The 16,625-nt window shown below is 40.2% G+C and overlaps 1 protein-coding gene across 3 annotated transcripts in view; it reads right to left on the bottom strand.

Moving 5' to 3' along the window:
* Positions 1-564: 564 nt before the first annotated feature.
* The window catches only part of SAMD13 (sterile alpha motif domain containing 13), a 23,373-nt gene continuing 7,312 nt past the window's right edge, over positions 565-16,625 (bottom strand). For 2 of the 3 annotated variants that reach the window (XM_006030015.2, XM_025211533.1), the window contains 2 exons: positions 8,007-8,118; positions 565-1,681 (listed from right to left, as the gene is read on the bottom strand). In XM_006030015.2, coding sequence (XP_006030077.1) covers positions 1,538-1,681; positions 8,007-8,118 — 256 coding nt within the window. In that variant the 3' untranslated portion in view covers positions 565-1,537. Of the gene's footprint in view, positions 1,682-3,177; positions 3,883-8,006; positions 8,119-16,625 lie in introns of those variants that run through there. The other variant, XM_025211532.1, reaches the window with a different exon arrangement.

Genomic DNA, 16,625 nt, shown 5'->3' with positions numbered 1-16,625 from the left:
GTAGAGCAGTACCATCACCTCCCATGTTCTGCATAGGTCCTCACTGAGAACATCAAAAGTAATATAGGAGATGGTTTCCTAAGAAAATAACTTCTATTCTATGAATTTCTGTGGGCATGGACAAATGAGCAAATTTGTCCATATCCACAAATTTGCTCATGTCCATGTCCAAATTAAATTTGCAGGGAGTTAGAAGTGTTGGGAACTTGCCATGTTTGTGGTAAATGTCTGGTCAGCACGTTCTTACTCCTACAGTAAGTGAAAGCTGGGACCCCAGCCCCTTTTCACTGCCTCTGTGATCATCTCACAGTCAATAGAGCTATATCAGTTTATAACAGATGAAAATCAGGTGCCAAAAGTGTGAATGGATAGATAAGAAAGCAAAACATTTAAAGAAATGACAACACAGAACATCGAGAAGTCTTCTGAATTCATGCTACTGTGTAAACAGAGTATTAGGAACTTCCATATGATACAACTACAACTAAGATAACACGGAGACAGCTGATCACTCTAAAGAAAACTGAATCAAAACATAAAGAATGCTTTATTGAAATAGCAAGCAGCCTATCAAATAGGGAACTGGTACAAACAGATTGAACAAGACTCTCTTTTAACAGAGATGTATGGTAACAAGACAGCTTTTTTCAAGTTTTTGGAAACAAGCATCTAAGCCATAAGTCAAGTAAAGCATCAAAAATTATTCATTACAACACCATGAAATACAATAATATTAAAAAATGTGCAGAACTTATTTTTACAACCTTCTGCAAAAATTGTTAGAAAACAAGTTGTTATAAATAAAAAAAATAAAACAAACATTTTTATTTCACAAAGCAATACAGGCTTTTTAAAAACAACCATACCGTATCTAGAACTACTATTAAAACTGGGTGAAAACAAGCTGAAAATATAAATGACACCCAAAATACGCAACCCAGTTTTAACTCTCAGCAACGCCTTCTGCTATAGAAGGGGCTATGTTAGTTGTATGTACAGCATTAAACATTGCAACATACCACAAGTAAACCTTAATAAGGTCAAAAATAGGACCCTCTGCAAAAAAAGGGTGAGTTGGCAAATCCCAGTCTAGTTCCATAAATTACAAGGAGCAGTAACTTCAACAGGTATTTGGCATAAAACAAAATCTACTTTTGCTGTTTCAACCCTAGAGATGTATGTAAATAAACCTGTTTTGGTATTTTCAGTAACTCTTAAAAGTCAACCTCTTGTGTGGCTTAAAAATGAAGAAAAAACCTTCTTCCCTTTCTCATCAGGATATAATGATCTGACTATCCCAATGTCTTCAGTAAAGAAGCTGAAAGAGAAAAGTTTTAGGTACTATCTGAAAATTCATACCACCACTCTGAATCAACTTAGTGCACTACATTGCCAAATCTATCCAATAGGATATATATCATTTTCATTTTGTTTAAATTCTTAACATATATATTCTTGTTTTACATAGTTCCATTATATGAAACCAAATTGCTTATTTATTATTTGAGGCACAATGTTACCCCAAAGAGACAGTTTGCTATAAAGAATTATTCTTTAGATGTTGTGTCTGTAGAGGTTTTATGTGATACTCATAGATTTTCAAAGCTGGCCCCAGTTTTAATGAAAGTCCAGTCAATACATCATTTCTTGTCATCAGTAGTAACGATTTCCCATCTATTTCCTACAAGAAGAATTAAAGAAGAATTAAAGAATAATTAAGGCCAATGTATAAATCTAAAAAGAAGAGCAACAGACATAGAAATAAAACAGAGGATCAGTAATGAAAATAAAAAATAAAGGCTTGATCTTTTCTAAATGTTGACCATCTGCAAATGAACACTGGCTACTACTGCCCTGATTTTCAAAAGTGTTAAAGTACCTGCCAAGTCCATGGATTCTGGCAGCAATAGGAAACGTGTCATTCATGCAGGCGCCTAACTTGAGGCATCCATATGTGAGATTTTTTCCTTCCACCATATGTTTACTTCAAATGAATAGGTACAGATGGTGTAGCTTGTTTTAGTATTAGACAGAAAGGGAAAAGAAGTCTTGTGGGAAAGGCCGTGAACTGGGATTCAGAAATCTAAGTTTCATGTTCAATTAGGTTAGATATTGTTTTGTGTGACCCAGGTCACTAAGTCTCTGTGCACCTGAGTTCCCTGTCTATGAAATTAGGACAATCATGCTTTCTCATCTCATGCTCTGTCCATCTGAGATTGCTTTTGAAAAATTCATTGTTGATAACTTCTACATGATCACAGAGGCAGAAATAGAACCCAGATCCCCTAATACCTACTTCTGTGCTTTAAGCATAAAACTATCTTTTTAAAGCAATCACATTATATGACACACTCCAAACTACACCTATAGTAGCTTTACACACACCAGAGTCTGAAGAGCAGTAATTGGCATCATAGGGCTGAAGTGAATTACTTTTGGATGTTGAGTTCCTGAGAATTATGTGCCTTGATGCAGTTACGCTACACAACCTTTTCTGTAATTTGATTTAATAAAGTAAAGCATTTAGGGATTCTGAATTTGTTCACAAAAGGCTAACAAATAGTTCATAACTTGTACTCAAACCTCTTTGCCTACACTACAATATATAGTTAATTGTTTATTAAAATATCCTAAGCTGTCAGCATTTATGCAAAAAGAAAACTCCCCCAAAATGTATTGTTATTTTCTGTTTACAAACTTCAAGTGGTAATTTTTTTTTTTTTTTTTTTTACAAATTTATATCAGTAATGCTTGCCCAGGAAATGTGAACTTCATGACAGAGAGCATTTTGGTTCACAGTCAAAATCATGAGAAAAGATTCATGATTGTGTTCACATTGATTTGCCTGAACTGAGATCACTGTCTTAGATAAAGATTAATAAATGCAAAGTGCAGAGAAATTATATATATGTGTGTGTGTGTATATTTTTTTCAGTCTTTAAAATGTTTGATTCATACCAATACAAGACTTAATTCATGAATCTATGGTACTTTTACACTAAATCTAGATGAGCTATTTATAAATACTTTCCTTTAAGCTACATGAAACAAAGTATAAGCTGTTTGAAATCTCCCTACTAACTATTTCTATTAGTTCCTAAAACAATGTGTCATAGCTTAACATCTGACAATGTCTTTACAATAACTTGTTATTAAATTATATCCGTGGCCTCTTACCACTTGCTGTTGAGAATGTTAATGGTCAATAATGGTTTCTATTCTCTCTCTTCCATTCACCACAATTCTTTTGGTGGTGACTTTGACACCATTAACTATTTTGCTGGTCGTTATGATTGATTTGAAGTTGCCTTTCCCACTGTTGTTGAGTGATGTGATGGTGGATGAAGAGCAGCCCCGAGCTTGCTGAGAACCAAATGAGGTAAATCCAGTCCCTGAAATAGGAGACACTCCAGAAATAGAGACAGAATATCCTTCATTGCCTCTGCGTCTTCGTCCATGGAGTCTTCCAGGAATGTCAGAAAAGGCCTCAAATGCATCATCCAAGAGTTTCCCTGAAAAGGCATCTATTCCTTCAAAAACATTTGGGTACGGGCTACCCAATGTGAATTCAGAATCAAAGTGTTTCCCTTCTTTGAATTTCTCTCTCTTCCTATCTTTTTCTTTTCTTTCACCTTTACCTCCACCTTTTCTTTGTTGTCTAATTAAAACTCCTTCAGTAGATTTGTCATAGACATTCCTTTTTTTGGCATCAGATAAAACCTCATAAGCCTTAAAGACTTCAACAAATTCCCTTTCTGCTCCCTCTTTATTCTCTGGATTTTTATCTGGATGCAATTTCAAAGCCAGCTTTCGGTAGGCCTTTTTAATATCATCAGCAGAGGCATTTTTTTTCACTCCTAGAACCTCATAATAATTCACCATCTTGTCTCAACAATAAAATGAAGACCTTCTTCTTAATAATCACAGAAGATGCAGTGAAAGTGATTCCTCTCAGCTGTATATGAAGAAACACTGCAAGTTTTTAAAAATTTAGTAAGTTCACATTAAAGTGATAAACAAAGCATCCCTCTATGCTTCTCCATGATTGGGCTTTTATAAAGGTATCTTTGTCAGAAAGACACAAAAAGCCAGTGGTTTAATTTCAAGATAGTTGTCATTGGTGGCACAGAGTGATTGTGACATCAGAGAATAACCATACTGATGATGTTACTTTATTTGCATTCTGTAATCCCATTGGTTAAATTGTTGTGCCAGTGGTTACAGAGAACTACATATGGCATCCATGAATTGTAAACCTTTGCTACGATACAGCCAAGAATATCGGTGGGGTTATTTTTGGTACTGGCACTGAGAATTTTACTGTTACATATAGAACGTCAGAGTATTTTACAAAAGAGTCAAAAGATGAATTACAAGCTCATTCCAAAGGCAGCATAGAATTAGTTTCCATTACTAAAAGGTGGAGTGGTCTACAAAGCCGGAAGTCACATTTTCCAATAATACCTAGATAGGTGTATGTTTTGTCCAACCCCTGTAAACAAAAATGATCTTTGTGTTCCCTCTACTTAATGATGAAGGAGGAAACAGTTCAGTGGAGAACAATTTTCCATGGCATGGGTAGATGAAGTAGCTTACTTCCTACCACACACACACAATCACATTTCCCCTCCACATTAGTGGGACAAGAGGAATAAGATGGACCAGCTCGTACCTGTCCCTTGGAAAGTTGCTGAAGTGAAAGTGGAAAATCCTGAAGCAGTATTAACTCCTGCTGTCTGCTCTGTGACCACGTGTGAGAGTAGACAGAGGCCAGCAGAGAAGGGCAATGCTGGCACTGGTCCTGCTGTGTTGCCATAATGGATGGGTTCCAAGAGGAAAACAAATCTGAGGAGCCTTAGAGACGCAACAACTAACAGAAATACATAGATAAACAGACTCTTGATGGCTAGCAGCTTTCCCCACAAAACCACGGCAGCCGTCCTACCTCAGTGTCATCAAGATAACTTGTATTTTTATTATATTTTTCTAATTAATAAAATAAAAGTACTTTGTGCTTCTACACTTCTTTCCATCCTGTAGTCTCTCAGTTCTTTTAGGCTAGGGACAGACATTATACATAAACTGGTTTAAGTGATGATCAGAAACCGGTTTAAACCTGTACTGGAGCAGATGTTCAGTGCACATAAACCAGTTTGAAAATGGCTGAAACCGGTTTGAGATAAACCTGGTTGAGTGTAGTATCAGACTATGGGTTATGCAGTGTCTGTCCCAGACCTTAGTGGGTTGGCTTAATAGTGCTGCTGTAAGGTTAGGAGTTTTTACTGCTACATTATTGGCAAGTTAACTGAGGTACTAAGAAGTTAAGATATTTGACTGAAGTCACATAGGCATATGCCACCGGGTTCGGAAAGAAAAGCCAGGGTCCCTGAATCCTTAGTTTGTGTCCGTCTTACACATAAAACCATCCTTCCTGTGTGGGCAGAAAGGAGTTGCAGGTGATCTTCTTGATCAAGAATTATTAAATTTGGGTAAAACACTTGATTGCTTATTTGTTCATCTTGGGTGCATCTGCACCTGCGCTTTACTGCAGAGTTGACTAATTAGCTCTGCAGTAAAGCGTCACAATCCACATATGCACCAGTACAAGGGCACGGTAAACTAATTAACTCAGCTGTAGGATAGTACTGTTGAGGACAATACTATCTGAGAGTGGAGTACTTTATTGCACCCAGTCAGCCAGGGGCCTGCTCCACCCCGGCTCAAATTGCAGCTGTCCCAGGCACATGTGTATATGCTGTGCCTGGGACCAGTTGATTCTGGCATGAACTGCTCTGAAGTTTATTGTGTTGTATTAATTTAATGTTAAATGTACCCCTTGAAATATAAAATATGCTAACAAATTAAAAACAGCTGCAGAAAGAGCCTACTTGACCCCTTCTGGGGAAATACCCAAACCAAGGCTAGTTTTTCCCACAAGAATAAAAGATATAATTTAGCTACTACACTGTACTTATTAATTACAATCATTTGGGTTTTATTTTTTTTAAGCTCTTAAATCAGCTAAATTAACCCAGTGCAGGAGGCTAACTTTATTCTCCTTTCAATGCTGCATTTGTTTTTGAAGAGTTCTGTATTCATTATCATATTTAACTGCACTGCGCAAAACAATGCTAAGGCAGCTCTGTGGCAGGCTGTTTTTGGTGACCACAAGAGGTTAGACCATCAACCTCTGAAAGAGTTTATGGCAAATTTTAAGGAGGTGGATAGATGGGGAAACAAGTATTTGACAAGTTCAGAACCATCTCTAATTAAATAAGCAGTCTTTCAGTTCAAGGGAGGTATATCAGTATACCAGTATATCAGTAGAAGGCAAAGAGTCAGAATATTGGTTCTGAAATATTTTAAATGTGTGAGAATTTTAACTTTTGGTAATCATCGTAGGTCCATTAAATGGGTTCGTTGTATTGGGAGAGGGAAAATATGATTCAAATGCATGTTACATATGAAACTAGGTAAACATTCCAGCTGTCTAGCTTCCCAGTTCGAATTTTACTTCACCGAAACAGAACCCTTTAATTTGTAAAAAATCTTAAAAAGCAAACAAAGAAAACAGGTAGAAACAGCTTGTCAGGAAAGAGACTGATATTATTTGGCTCATCAGTGTGATTTTTCTCACCAGTATTTTTGAATTTATCAGATCCTGAACTGTAGGAAATAACATCTCAGTGAAGGATGTAAAGAATAAAAAGAAAAGTGTTTCCAGAACATCACCGCTCTCATCAGATCAGATTACTTTGGTATTCATTCATTTGTTCATTCATTCACTGTTAATATACCATTTGGGGAAAGCATTTGAGTTTGGAGACTTAAACTTGGGCAGCTAAATCCATACTGAGGCACCTGAACCTGATATTTAAGAGTGTTGCTATGCCCAGGAATACTGCATCTTGCAAAAAACCAGACCACTTATTCTGCTACATTAATACAAACATTGCTGTCTAAATTTAAGTCCCCAAATCTGTACAGTTGGGGATTAGTGTTCACAAAGTGTGAGCCAGACTGATAGACCTGGTTTCTAAAATCTGGATTTACATATGCACTACATGGTAGTGCGTAAGCAAGCAATTTTCTTGACACTGTTTCACTCATATGCCTCAGCAGTGTGCAGCTGGCACAGTTTCAAGGACCTGTTCAATCATTCAACCTTGCTGCCGACAGACACTGCCAGCAAATATGTTAGTTGGTACCATCTCATGGTGGTTATGTAAATAGTAGAGTCTTTTTACATGGGACATTGAAGCTCTCCCTGGTCAGTTGTGACATGGGCCACACTTGAAGCAGTGATGGGTAAGAGAAAGGCTCCACATTTCTCCTTATCAGCTTCTAGCGTAATCCACTCTCTGGTTGCCCTTTCTGTCCATTTTTAAGGCCATGGATCCTTCACATGGCAGAGAAATGGCTGCCATGCAGGAGTATAAGCTCTTTCCTCTACTTTCAACATGCTGTTTCCTTCTCTTTTTAGCTAACTTTTGCCTGGAACCCTTTACCCAAACCACGAGAGAAGGTCTCAAATTGAACAAAGCAGCCCCTGCCCCAGTTTGCCGACATGCTCTTCCCACAGCAATTTGCTTTTCAGAGCATCAGCATCTGCCATGCATTCCTGGATTTACATGCACAATGCATCTCTAAGGTAGCAAAATGCTATCCCTATTTAACATACAGTGAAGCTGAAATAGTGACTTGACCAGGCTTGTACAAGAAGACTGTAGCCCAAGCCAGGAACACCGTTCAGCTTTTTTTTTTTTTTTTTTAGCTTCCAGACTAGTGCTAGAATTACAAGACTAGCTTTCCTCCAGCAGTGCTTCGTGAAAGGAAAAACCATGCAAAGATAAAAAAACCCAGGAGCAGTCACACACATGAGCCCTTCCAAGGAGCCCTCTCCAATTGCCTGTACAGTAACTTTTGTACAGTGAGTCCCTGTGGCACAATATGAGGTATCAAAGCATTGTGGTAGTTGAAGGGTTAACATGGGCTTCCCAAGTTACCTGTTCTTGAAAAGCAATGGCTTGTTCTTCAAATCCTGCAGTTCTGAAGTAATTTACAACATCGGTAACAGCCCAGTCAGCAGGGTCAGGAGGTCGCCCGTTCTCTACTGAACTGCAAAATGCAAATCCAGACAAGTAATTACTAAATGTGCACATACTCCTGTGTGTGCACCCCAGCCACATTTTCTGTAAGATGGGAGGTGTCTTTTGCGGCCCTTATACAGAAAAAATGGTTGCTCATATTGTCTCCTACTTCAGTGACCTGATAACAAGGTCAACACACAACAGTTGGATGCTTCTCCTTTTAGGAGCACGTAAGATTTCCATCTTAAAATTAGCCAGGGTAAGTTGCCTCTCTTACCCAGGCCCTGAAAATGATGCATTCAAGCTCTCCCACAACCTCCTGGCACTGGAGCCCAGGGCCTACCATGTTTGAGACTTCGACTCTGGTCTCTCAACACTTTGCTATTTGTTTTCTTCTACCAAGCTCTGTACAAAAGATTTCTCATGTACTGTCCTTGATTTTCCAGTCTTTTTGAAGATCAGATTATGTTTCTTCATGGACTAACATCTTTGTACATACCTCTATTAAAATATATACTTACATATTTTTTTCTAAATCAGGGATACACATACAGTGATAAGCTCTGTAAATACTCGTGTTACACAAGTGTCCAAAATTGCTGTTAAGACTTAACAAATCTATGGATTTTCTAATCAGCTATGAGCCCTAGAAAACATCTGTTAAACATAATCAGAATCGATTCCTTATTCAGTTGACTTAGACCAGCTGTTTCAGCAGCAGAAATAACAAATCCTTCTTAAGAAGAGACTGGACAAACACCTGGCTGGGATCATCTGACCCCAGCTCTTTCCTGCCCAGGGCAGGGGATCAGACTCAATCTGCTGAGGTCACTTCTGACCCTGAAAATCTATGAAATCTATAAATGCTACCTATTGGTTATTGATTCAGAGCAATTTCAGACAGCATCCCTTATCCTGAGCCTGCCATTGTCTCACAGATAAACTTTTTTTCTGCAAGGTGTTGGTCAGAGCTGCATGCAGCTACACTGGCTTCCTTTTCAAGCACTAATTTATGGAAATGACCAGTGTGGGAAACACTCAAAGGAAGCAACTATCAGTACTTTTCTAAAGTGCTTCTATGGCTTGAACTTTCAAAATACTAAAGAAGTTTGCCATAAATGTTCCTCAGACAGGTTGGATCATCGTGGCCAGCAAATAGTCCTTAATGGCTCAGTGTCTAGTTGGGAAGAAGTATCAAATGGGTCCCCAGGGGTCTATCCTAGATCTGGTATTGTTTAATATCTTCATTAATGATTTGGATGATGGGATCAAGCGCATGCTTAGAACCAAGTTGGGTGGAACTGCAGATACTGTGGAGGGCAGGGCTTAGGATCCAGAACAACCTGGATAGACTGGAGAAATGGTCTGCAATCAATGAGATAAGATTCAACAAGGACAAGTGCAAAGTCCTGCACTTAGTATGGCATAACTGCATGCAACAATACAGACTGGGGAATGAGTGGTTTGGTTGAAGTACTGCAGAGAAGGAGTTGGGGGTTATGGTGGATCTTAAGCTGAATATGAGCCAGGAGTGTGCTTGTGTTACAAACAAAAGCCAACAGCATCCTGGGTTGTATTAACAGGAGTGGCTTGCAAATCAAGAGAAGTGATCAAGTGGACAAGAACTGAACCAGGATACTCAGAGAAATTGTGGAATCTCCATCCTTGGAAACTTTCAAAAGCAGGTTAGATAGTTTAGTTAGATGGGATGGCTTAGTGATGGATGATCCTGCTTTGAGCCAGGGCTGGACGAGATGACCTTGTGAAGTCCCTTTGAGCCCTTCTTTCCTACAGCCCTTACTGAATGGTGTCATCCTTGTCAATGGTATTAACTGTAGCATCAGTGATGAAACAAAAAGTTATAACTAGATGTATATACTTCTGAAATTAAGCTAATCACCACCACAATTCCAATGAGTTAAAGGATTCTTAAAAGATAAACAGTGTCAAAGAGCAAGGCTTGAATATAACAAATATTTTGAATATGAATATGAAAAAGGCCACATTCAACCTTCAAAAAGGTGCCCAAGAAGCTCATGGAAGTTACTGGGATTTACATGCATACGTTCAAGAACAGAAATTTGGATCAGATATTTACAGCTCTAACACACTGTAGCTTGAATATGAAAGCGGAGACTGCTACAGTTCCTTTACTATGAGCAGTCTTCAACCTCAAAATTTAATCCCAGATGCACAGCACATACAGGTATATCTCTGTATGTACAATGAGCCCATGAACTTCAAACTCTAACAAAGCTCACATAATCAAGGCATTCAGAAAGACGGTACTAGCAACTCCTGCAAAAAAAGGCTACTTTCAATTGTTTTGGATATTTAAAAGATAATTCTGTTGAATCACTCCTTCTCTCCATGCATCTGTCGGTCAACAGTGAACTATACTGTGAGCTAGCAGTGAAAGCAATGGCAACGTTGTGAGGTTCATATCTGCAGCTTACACCTAAACTAAGAGCCAAATTCACGGTGAAGAGAGTTCCTGCTGCTCATAGGGCCTCGTCCGTGTTCATACACATTTTATGCTTCAGCCATCTACGTAGACACTTATACAGCCCCCTTCCTCAACCATGGTGTCAGTGCTGTTCTGTTCCTGGTGGACAGACAATCCCCCAAATTGCCAGAATCATGGCAACTGGGATCCAAAACTAGGATCTAATTTTTGGATATATTCTGGTATTGCATACATGACATCTTTGGAAATACTCTGGTATTGCATACATCAGCAATCCCCTTATTTGAGGATGATCTTTACCATGGCTCATTGATGAGTTTTGAGATGATTTAAAAGTCTGATGCTTGAGCCACAGATCTGTCTGCAGAAGTTGCAGGTCTTTCCACAGGGAAGAATAGGTTGCAGGCTAGGATTCCTCTCTTCTTCCTTCTTCCTCCACTCTCTCTTCTTTGCTTTGAGATTATGACGGTAGGTCGCTCACATTATGTATCTGTAGAGGAGAGTGGGGATGATGACTGCATTGTAGAGCTGGATCTTTGTGTCTTCCTAGATATTGCAATGAATAGACATGTTAAAGCAATTTCCCAAAGGAGGCATTTGCATACCAGATACTGTGCTGGATCTTCTCATCAATATTCACTCTCTGAGATGGCTACTGAGGTAGGGGAAAGGCTCAACTGCCTCCAGGGTCTCTCTCTCAATGGTATTTTGCAGAGAGGGGTCACATTAATGGCCTGGGGCAGGCTGATAGAACACTTTAGTCTTCTTGATGTTGAGAGAGAAGCCCAAAGTTTGGTAGGCTCCTTCAAAAGATCCAGTGCGGTCTGGAGGTTTTCCTTAGACTGTGCAAGGATGGTGCAGTTACTAGCATATTAAAGGTCAAGGATGGTTGTTTTGAGTACTTTGATCTTTGAGCAAAAATGACCCAGACTGAGCACTGAACAGATGGAGGGCTCTTCATCAATGTTCATTCTGGAAGGAAGGCAGTCCTCAATGAGAAACAGAATGACTGTCAAAATAAATGGAGAACAGAGCTGGGGTGATGATACTTCCCTGCCTGACCCATTTGAATGACACATGGATCTGTCTCCAATTCACTACGTAGATTGGTTGTAAACATCTGGTTGTGGAGAAGCTTCAGGACTTTGATGTGCTTTTCAGGGCATCCAAATCTAGCCAGTACTTTCTACAAGGCTTCACAATTTATGGAATCAAAAGCTTTAGTGAGGTCAACGAAGGCCATATACAAGTCCTGATGTTGTTGTTGACACTTTTCTTGGACCTGGTGGGCAAAGATCATGTCAACTGCCCCACAGGATAGCCTGAAACCAGAATGAGATTCTGGCAGGACTTACTCAGCAAGAGGTAAACGACTGTTCAGGAGGATGCAGGCAAGAGTTCTCCCTGCTGTAGAAAGGAGGGCAATACCTCGATAGTTCCCACACAAAAACTTCTCTCTTTTCCTCATGATAGGTCACAATGTTGGCATTCCTTAGATCCCCAGTGATCTCTTCACTGTTCCAAGTTTGGAGAATAAATTCATAGACTCTCAGTAACAGTTCCTCACCACCAGACTTGTTGATTTCAGCAGGTATGCCATCCAGCCCAGTAGCCTTTTTGTTCTTGGTTTCCTTGCTGGAATACCAGACTTCTTCTAGGGGTGGTGACAGATCCCCTTTCAGGGTTTTGGGGGATGAATTCAATGGTGGTATCTGCTACAGTCAGCTCAGTTCAGGAGTGCCTCAATGGGCTCTTTCTATCTAGCTTGGATAGATTGTCTTTGAGGGGCATTGATCTCTCCTGTGATCACAGGACTGTTGGACCATGGGAAGTTGGGCTATAGATGGCTTTTCTTCCCTGGAAAAAGCTATGCATGACACGTTTGTCAGCATAAAGCTGAATCTCCTTGGCTTTATCTTGTCACCACTGATTTTTGATTTCCCAGATCTTCCTTTGAGCTTTGGCTCTGAGGAGCCGATACATCTCATCCTCCTGCTGAGATGAGATATCATCTTGCGAAGCAGAATAAGTCCTTCTCTTTTGGTTGAGGAGGGCTGGGATCTCAGCTCTCACTGAACCAGTCTTGGTGTCAATGGGTGGTATAGTCAATGGATTCAGCACAGGCCATATGGGAGTTTTAAACCCCTTCCATAGTTCCTCAATGTTGCCTTATTTGTGGACAGGGCAGAGATCTTTTAATGGAGACACCATTGGAGTATCCTTACAGATCTTTGGGTCTTGAAGAGATTTGGTGTTGAGAGTCCTTCATATTGGTTTGGGCTGTTTTTGGTGTTTCAGAGCAAGCTGAATGTTCATAATGGATCTGATAAGATGGTGATCTGTTCAGCAGTCATCAGTTCCTCGTGTGGCTCACATGATATAGATATCCATCCAGTCATGGGCTCTAACAACAGCATAGTCAAGAAGAAGCCAGTGCTTAGAGCAAGGGTGCTTCCAGGTGGCCTCTCTGCCTGAAGATGGTGTTTGTGATGACAAGACTGTGCTCCATGCATTTGCTCACAGGGATGCCTTTGGAGTTGACTTTCCCTATTCCTTCCTTCCCAATGGTGCCACTCCAGAGTTCCAGGTCACATCTGACTCTGGTGTTTAAGTCACTGAGAAGAAAGATCTTATCCTCTTTGTGAGTGTTAGTCAGTATGTGGTTAAGGTTGGAGTACAACTGTGCTTTGACATCATCAACAACATCAGGCATTGGGGCATATACACTGATGATGGTGGTGTACTGGCTGTTGCTGAGCCTAAGATGGAGGGTCATAAGACGTATGTTGTCTGACGAGCTGATTCTTGATGGCAATACCAATGCCACAAATGTGTCTGTCCTAGGCTGGTTTCCCTTTCCAGAAGAAGGTGCAGCCTCCAACCTCTTCCCACAGTTGACCCTCTTCCAGTTGTCTTGTCTCACTCAGAGCTTCAATTTCAATGTTATATCTCATTAGTTCCCTGGAGTTGATGGCAGTTTTTCTTTCTGGTCATTTGTTGCCTTGGTTATCCATCAAGGTGTGTTTGTGAAACTCATTATCTTCTTATGATGTTTTTGACTGCAGAGAGAATGATCCCAAAGGGCATGGTTATCCAGACAGGAAAAGATAAGACAGCCTAGGTTTCAGGCACCTTTTCTAGCCCCTTCATCATGTAGAGTGAGTAGAGGGGATCCTGAATAGGACAGCCCAGTCATAGTAGCCCAGCTGCTGAATTGCTCCCCCTCTCAACCCAGGTTCAAGATGACCATCAGACTACTGCTATCTGCATGCAGATTTGTGGCTGGAGACTTCTGGATTTACTAGTCCTGTCCATCACCAGCAATGCATTGCCGCAGGGCTTTTGGAAGTTGGCACAGGAGACTGCATTGTTTCCTGTGGTACAAGCCTGTGCATGACTTTGTTTAATGTGAGGAAGCTGGTGCACGGAAACAGCAACTACATGAACTTGACAAGGTGGAGATCTGAGCACAGGGGCAAGGGAGGACACTAAATGACAGGAGACCTCCATTTTTCTGCAGCCTTCTTTCTTCTTTACAGCTGTTGAGATCTTGACATCTTCTATCGGATCCACCACTGAGGACTTCGGGTTGGACCGTGGTTTGTCTGGAACCTCCCTTCCAGCCTGTTCACCATGGTTGACCCTACCAGGAGTGTCAGATTATGGGTGACATAGCTCAGAGGATCATGGGACACAACACAAGCCTCTCCACCACTACAAGGTCTTGGTCCACAGAGAGACATATCACATACAGCATAAATGCCAAACATCAGGTGGTGGGCTTTGGTTTGTTCTTCAAGAGGTTCTTCTTCCTACCACACCATCTCTGCCCTGTCCTACTCAGGTTGAGTAGACAGGTGCCTGTAGCCAGCCTTGCTAGATACCAAATTGCTGTGTGTCTGAGTGGTCAGAAGACTGACTACACTGAAATATGCACTGATAACCTCTGTCAGTAAGGAGCCCAAGGTATCCTTGCTGTTTTTAAATCAGCCACAGAGAGGAACAAGCAGAATCACAGAGGATGGCTCCAAGTTCTCTTCTTTCTTTGGTGTCTCTAACTTTTATGACTGTTTGAAATTTGACTGGGAGAGTGGTCAACTTTGAGGCTACTGCTTCCCTCTGGCTCCTTGAATTTGTATGTCTATGCATCAACAAAATTCTGATTCTAGAGAGTTATATAGCAGTGTATGCTTTACTTTGCACAACAGCATTTGTTTGGCCTTTTTTTTTAAAGCATTTCTGTCACTTATGACAAATGAATTCTGCAGGAATGATCCAAACACTATGAAGGGCCAGCCTGGGAGAGCCTCTCACACTCACTGCATAATGCTGTATTTCATCTTATTTTCATTGCTTTCAAGCATACTGAGCCACATATCTGTCTGCAGTGACCAAAAATCTCTGGAATGACCAAAAATCTCACTCCTCAGCTGGATACTGGGAATGCATTGCAGATGTTTTTTGTCAGTAAAGGATGTCTTCCAGCAGAGTGTTCCTGCTCAGCCTGGGATGCTTAAAAACTAAAACATACTTTAAACACCTCAGTCCCCTTACTCTTCAGGGCAGTCAGAGCAGTACTTTGTAGGAATGGAGAGACAAGTATTACATCAATCGGTGAACTAAGAAAGCTTATGCCCATGATATGACACGAACAAACTTCATCATCTCTCAGTTAAAACACTGGAAATTTAAAAATATGTAAAAAGTGCTTAATTTCACTTATTCCTTCCCACACATCAGATAAAAGATCTAACCTATAAAATTGCCTCTGCACTGTATCTATTTTTATGAAGAGATTTTAGCTTCAAGGTTACTTCTACTTCAAATTATGATTTAAAAGGTTTTAAACTGAGTATTATTTCTCCATGTATAATAATAGTACAGAAAATACACATAAAGGCTTGGACTTACCAGCTGTAACTGCATTGACTTCAGTATATCTGTATCAGGGATTAACTTGCCCCAATAAATAATTGCACATTCCTGCCTCATAAGGCATAGACTCTTCCTGGACCTTGAGTGAGGAGTGGCTTTTAAAGTTGTAAGCCAACTAGATATCTAGATATCAGCTACACTGATTATGAATAAGATGTACTTGTCACCACAGTCCCTGTGTTTTGTTCTTTTATTGCCACCATGTGGTGGAAGCAGCAAGACCTTGAAACATACAGCTGTGAAAAAAACAGATTTCATTAAATCTATCTACATCCCCTTCAGCTACCTCTGAATACTTCCTTTTGGAGACAAGCACACACATCCACCCCATATACATTCATTTAGAGTACAAAGTTTTTGCTCAGTTTAATTACAGTCCCCATCAACTTTAAAAGGCTATCCTCAGTTCAGTAGATAAGTCTTTATCATATGAGTCTAAGGGTAAACTGTCCTTGTTTTGACTGCTTCATCCCTGAAGCACCCACAGTAAAGAAAAGGTTCCTAATTGAAGATAGTTTCTGAGAGATGTGTATGGCATATTATATGTATATTTTTTTCTGCATAGATTAATGTGAATTACAAGTATTGTAACCCGTGATTAAAGGAGAGGAAGTTCACCAGTTCTGAGAGCTGTCACCACAGCACTTGTTATGGGGTAACCAGGTGCTGCATAAGCTTCTTGAAGCAACAGTTATGCTGGGGAGTTGCATTGCTGTCATGCTTAAGAACTTAACCATTGCCAATTTTCTTGCAAGCATCATGGGAAGGGGAGCTTTAAGGAGAGATGAGCTATCTTTACAGATCAGATGCAGAGGGGAGGGACTGGAAATATCCTCTCTCATTTATCTGCCAATGATTGTGACTACACTTACCACCATGGAATCTGTGCACCTACGAGACAAATGCCTCTGAAAACTGTTCATGTTCCCAGCAGAAGCCACGGTACGCAGCAGCTGTGTAGCATTTGTGCTCAGTACTGTCTTTAGATTTGACTCCAAGAGGAATCTGCCCTAGATGTCCAAAGGGATAAAAATCCCAAGTTCAAGTTGCATAAGTTTAAAATGCCTGTTTCCAGACAAAACATGATGGCCCATGCATGCATTACCTTTACCTTTCATGATCTGTGGATGCCA

This window comes from Alligator sinensis, unplaced genomic scaffold, assembly GCF_000455745.1.
Source record: "Alligator sinensis unplaced genomic scaffold, ASM45574v1 scaffold32_1, whole genome shotgun sequence".
Taxonomy (NCBI): domain Eukaryota; kingdom Metazoa; phylum Chordata; order Crocodylia; family Alligatoridae; genus Alligator; species Alligator sinensis.
This window is presented reverse-complemented; position numbering and strand designations above follow the sequence as displayed.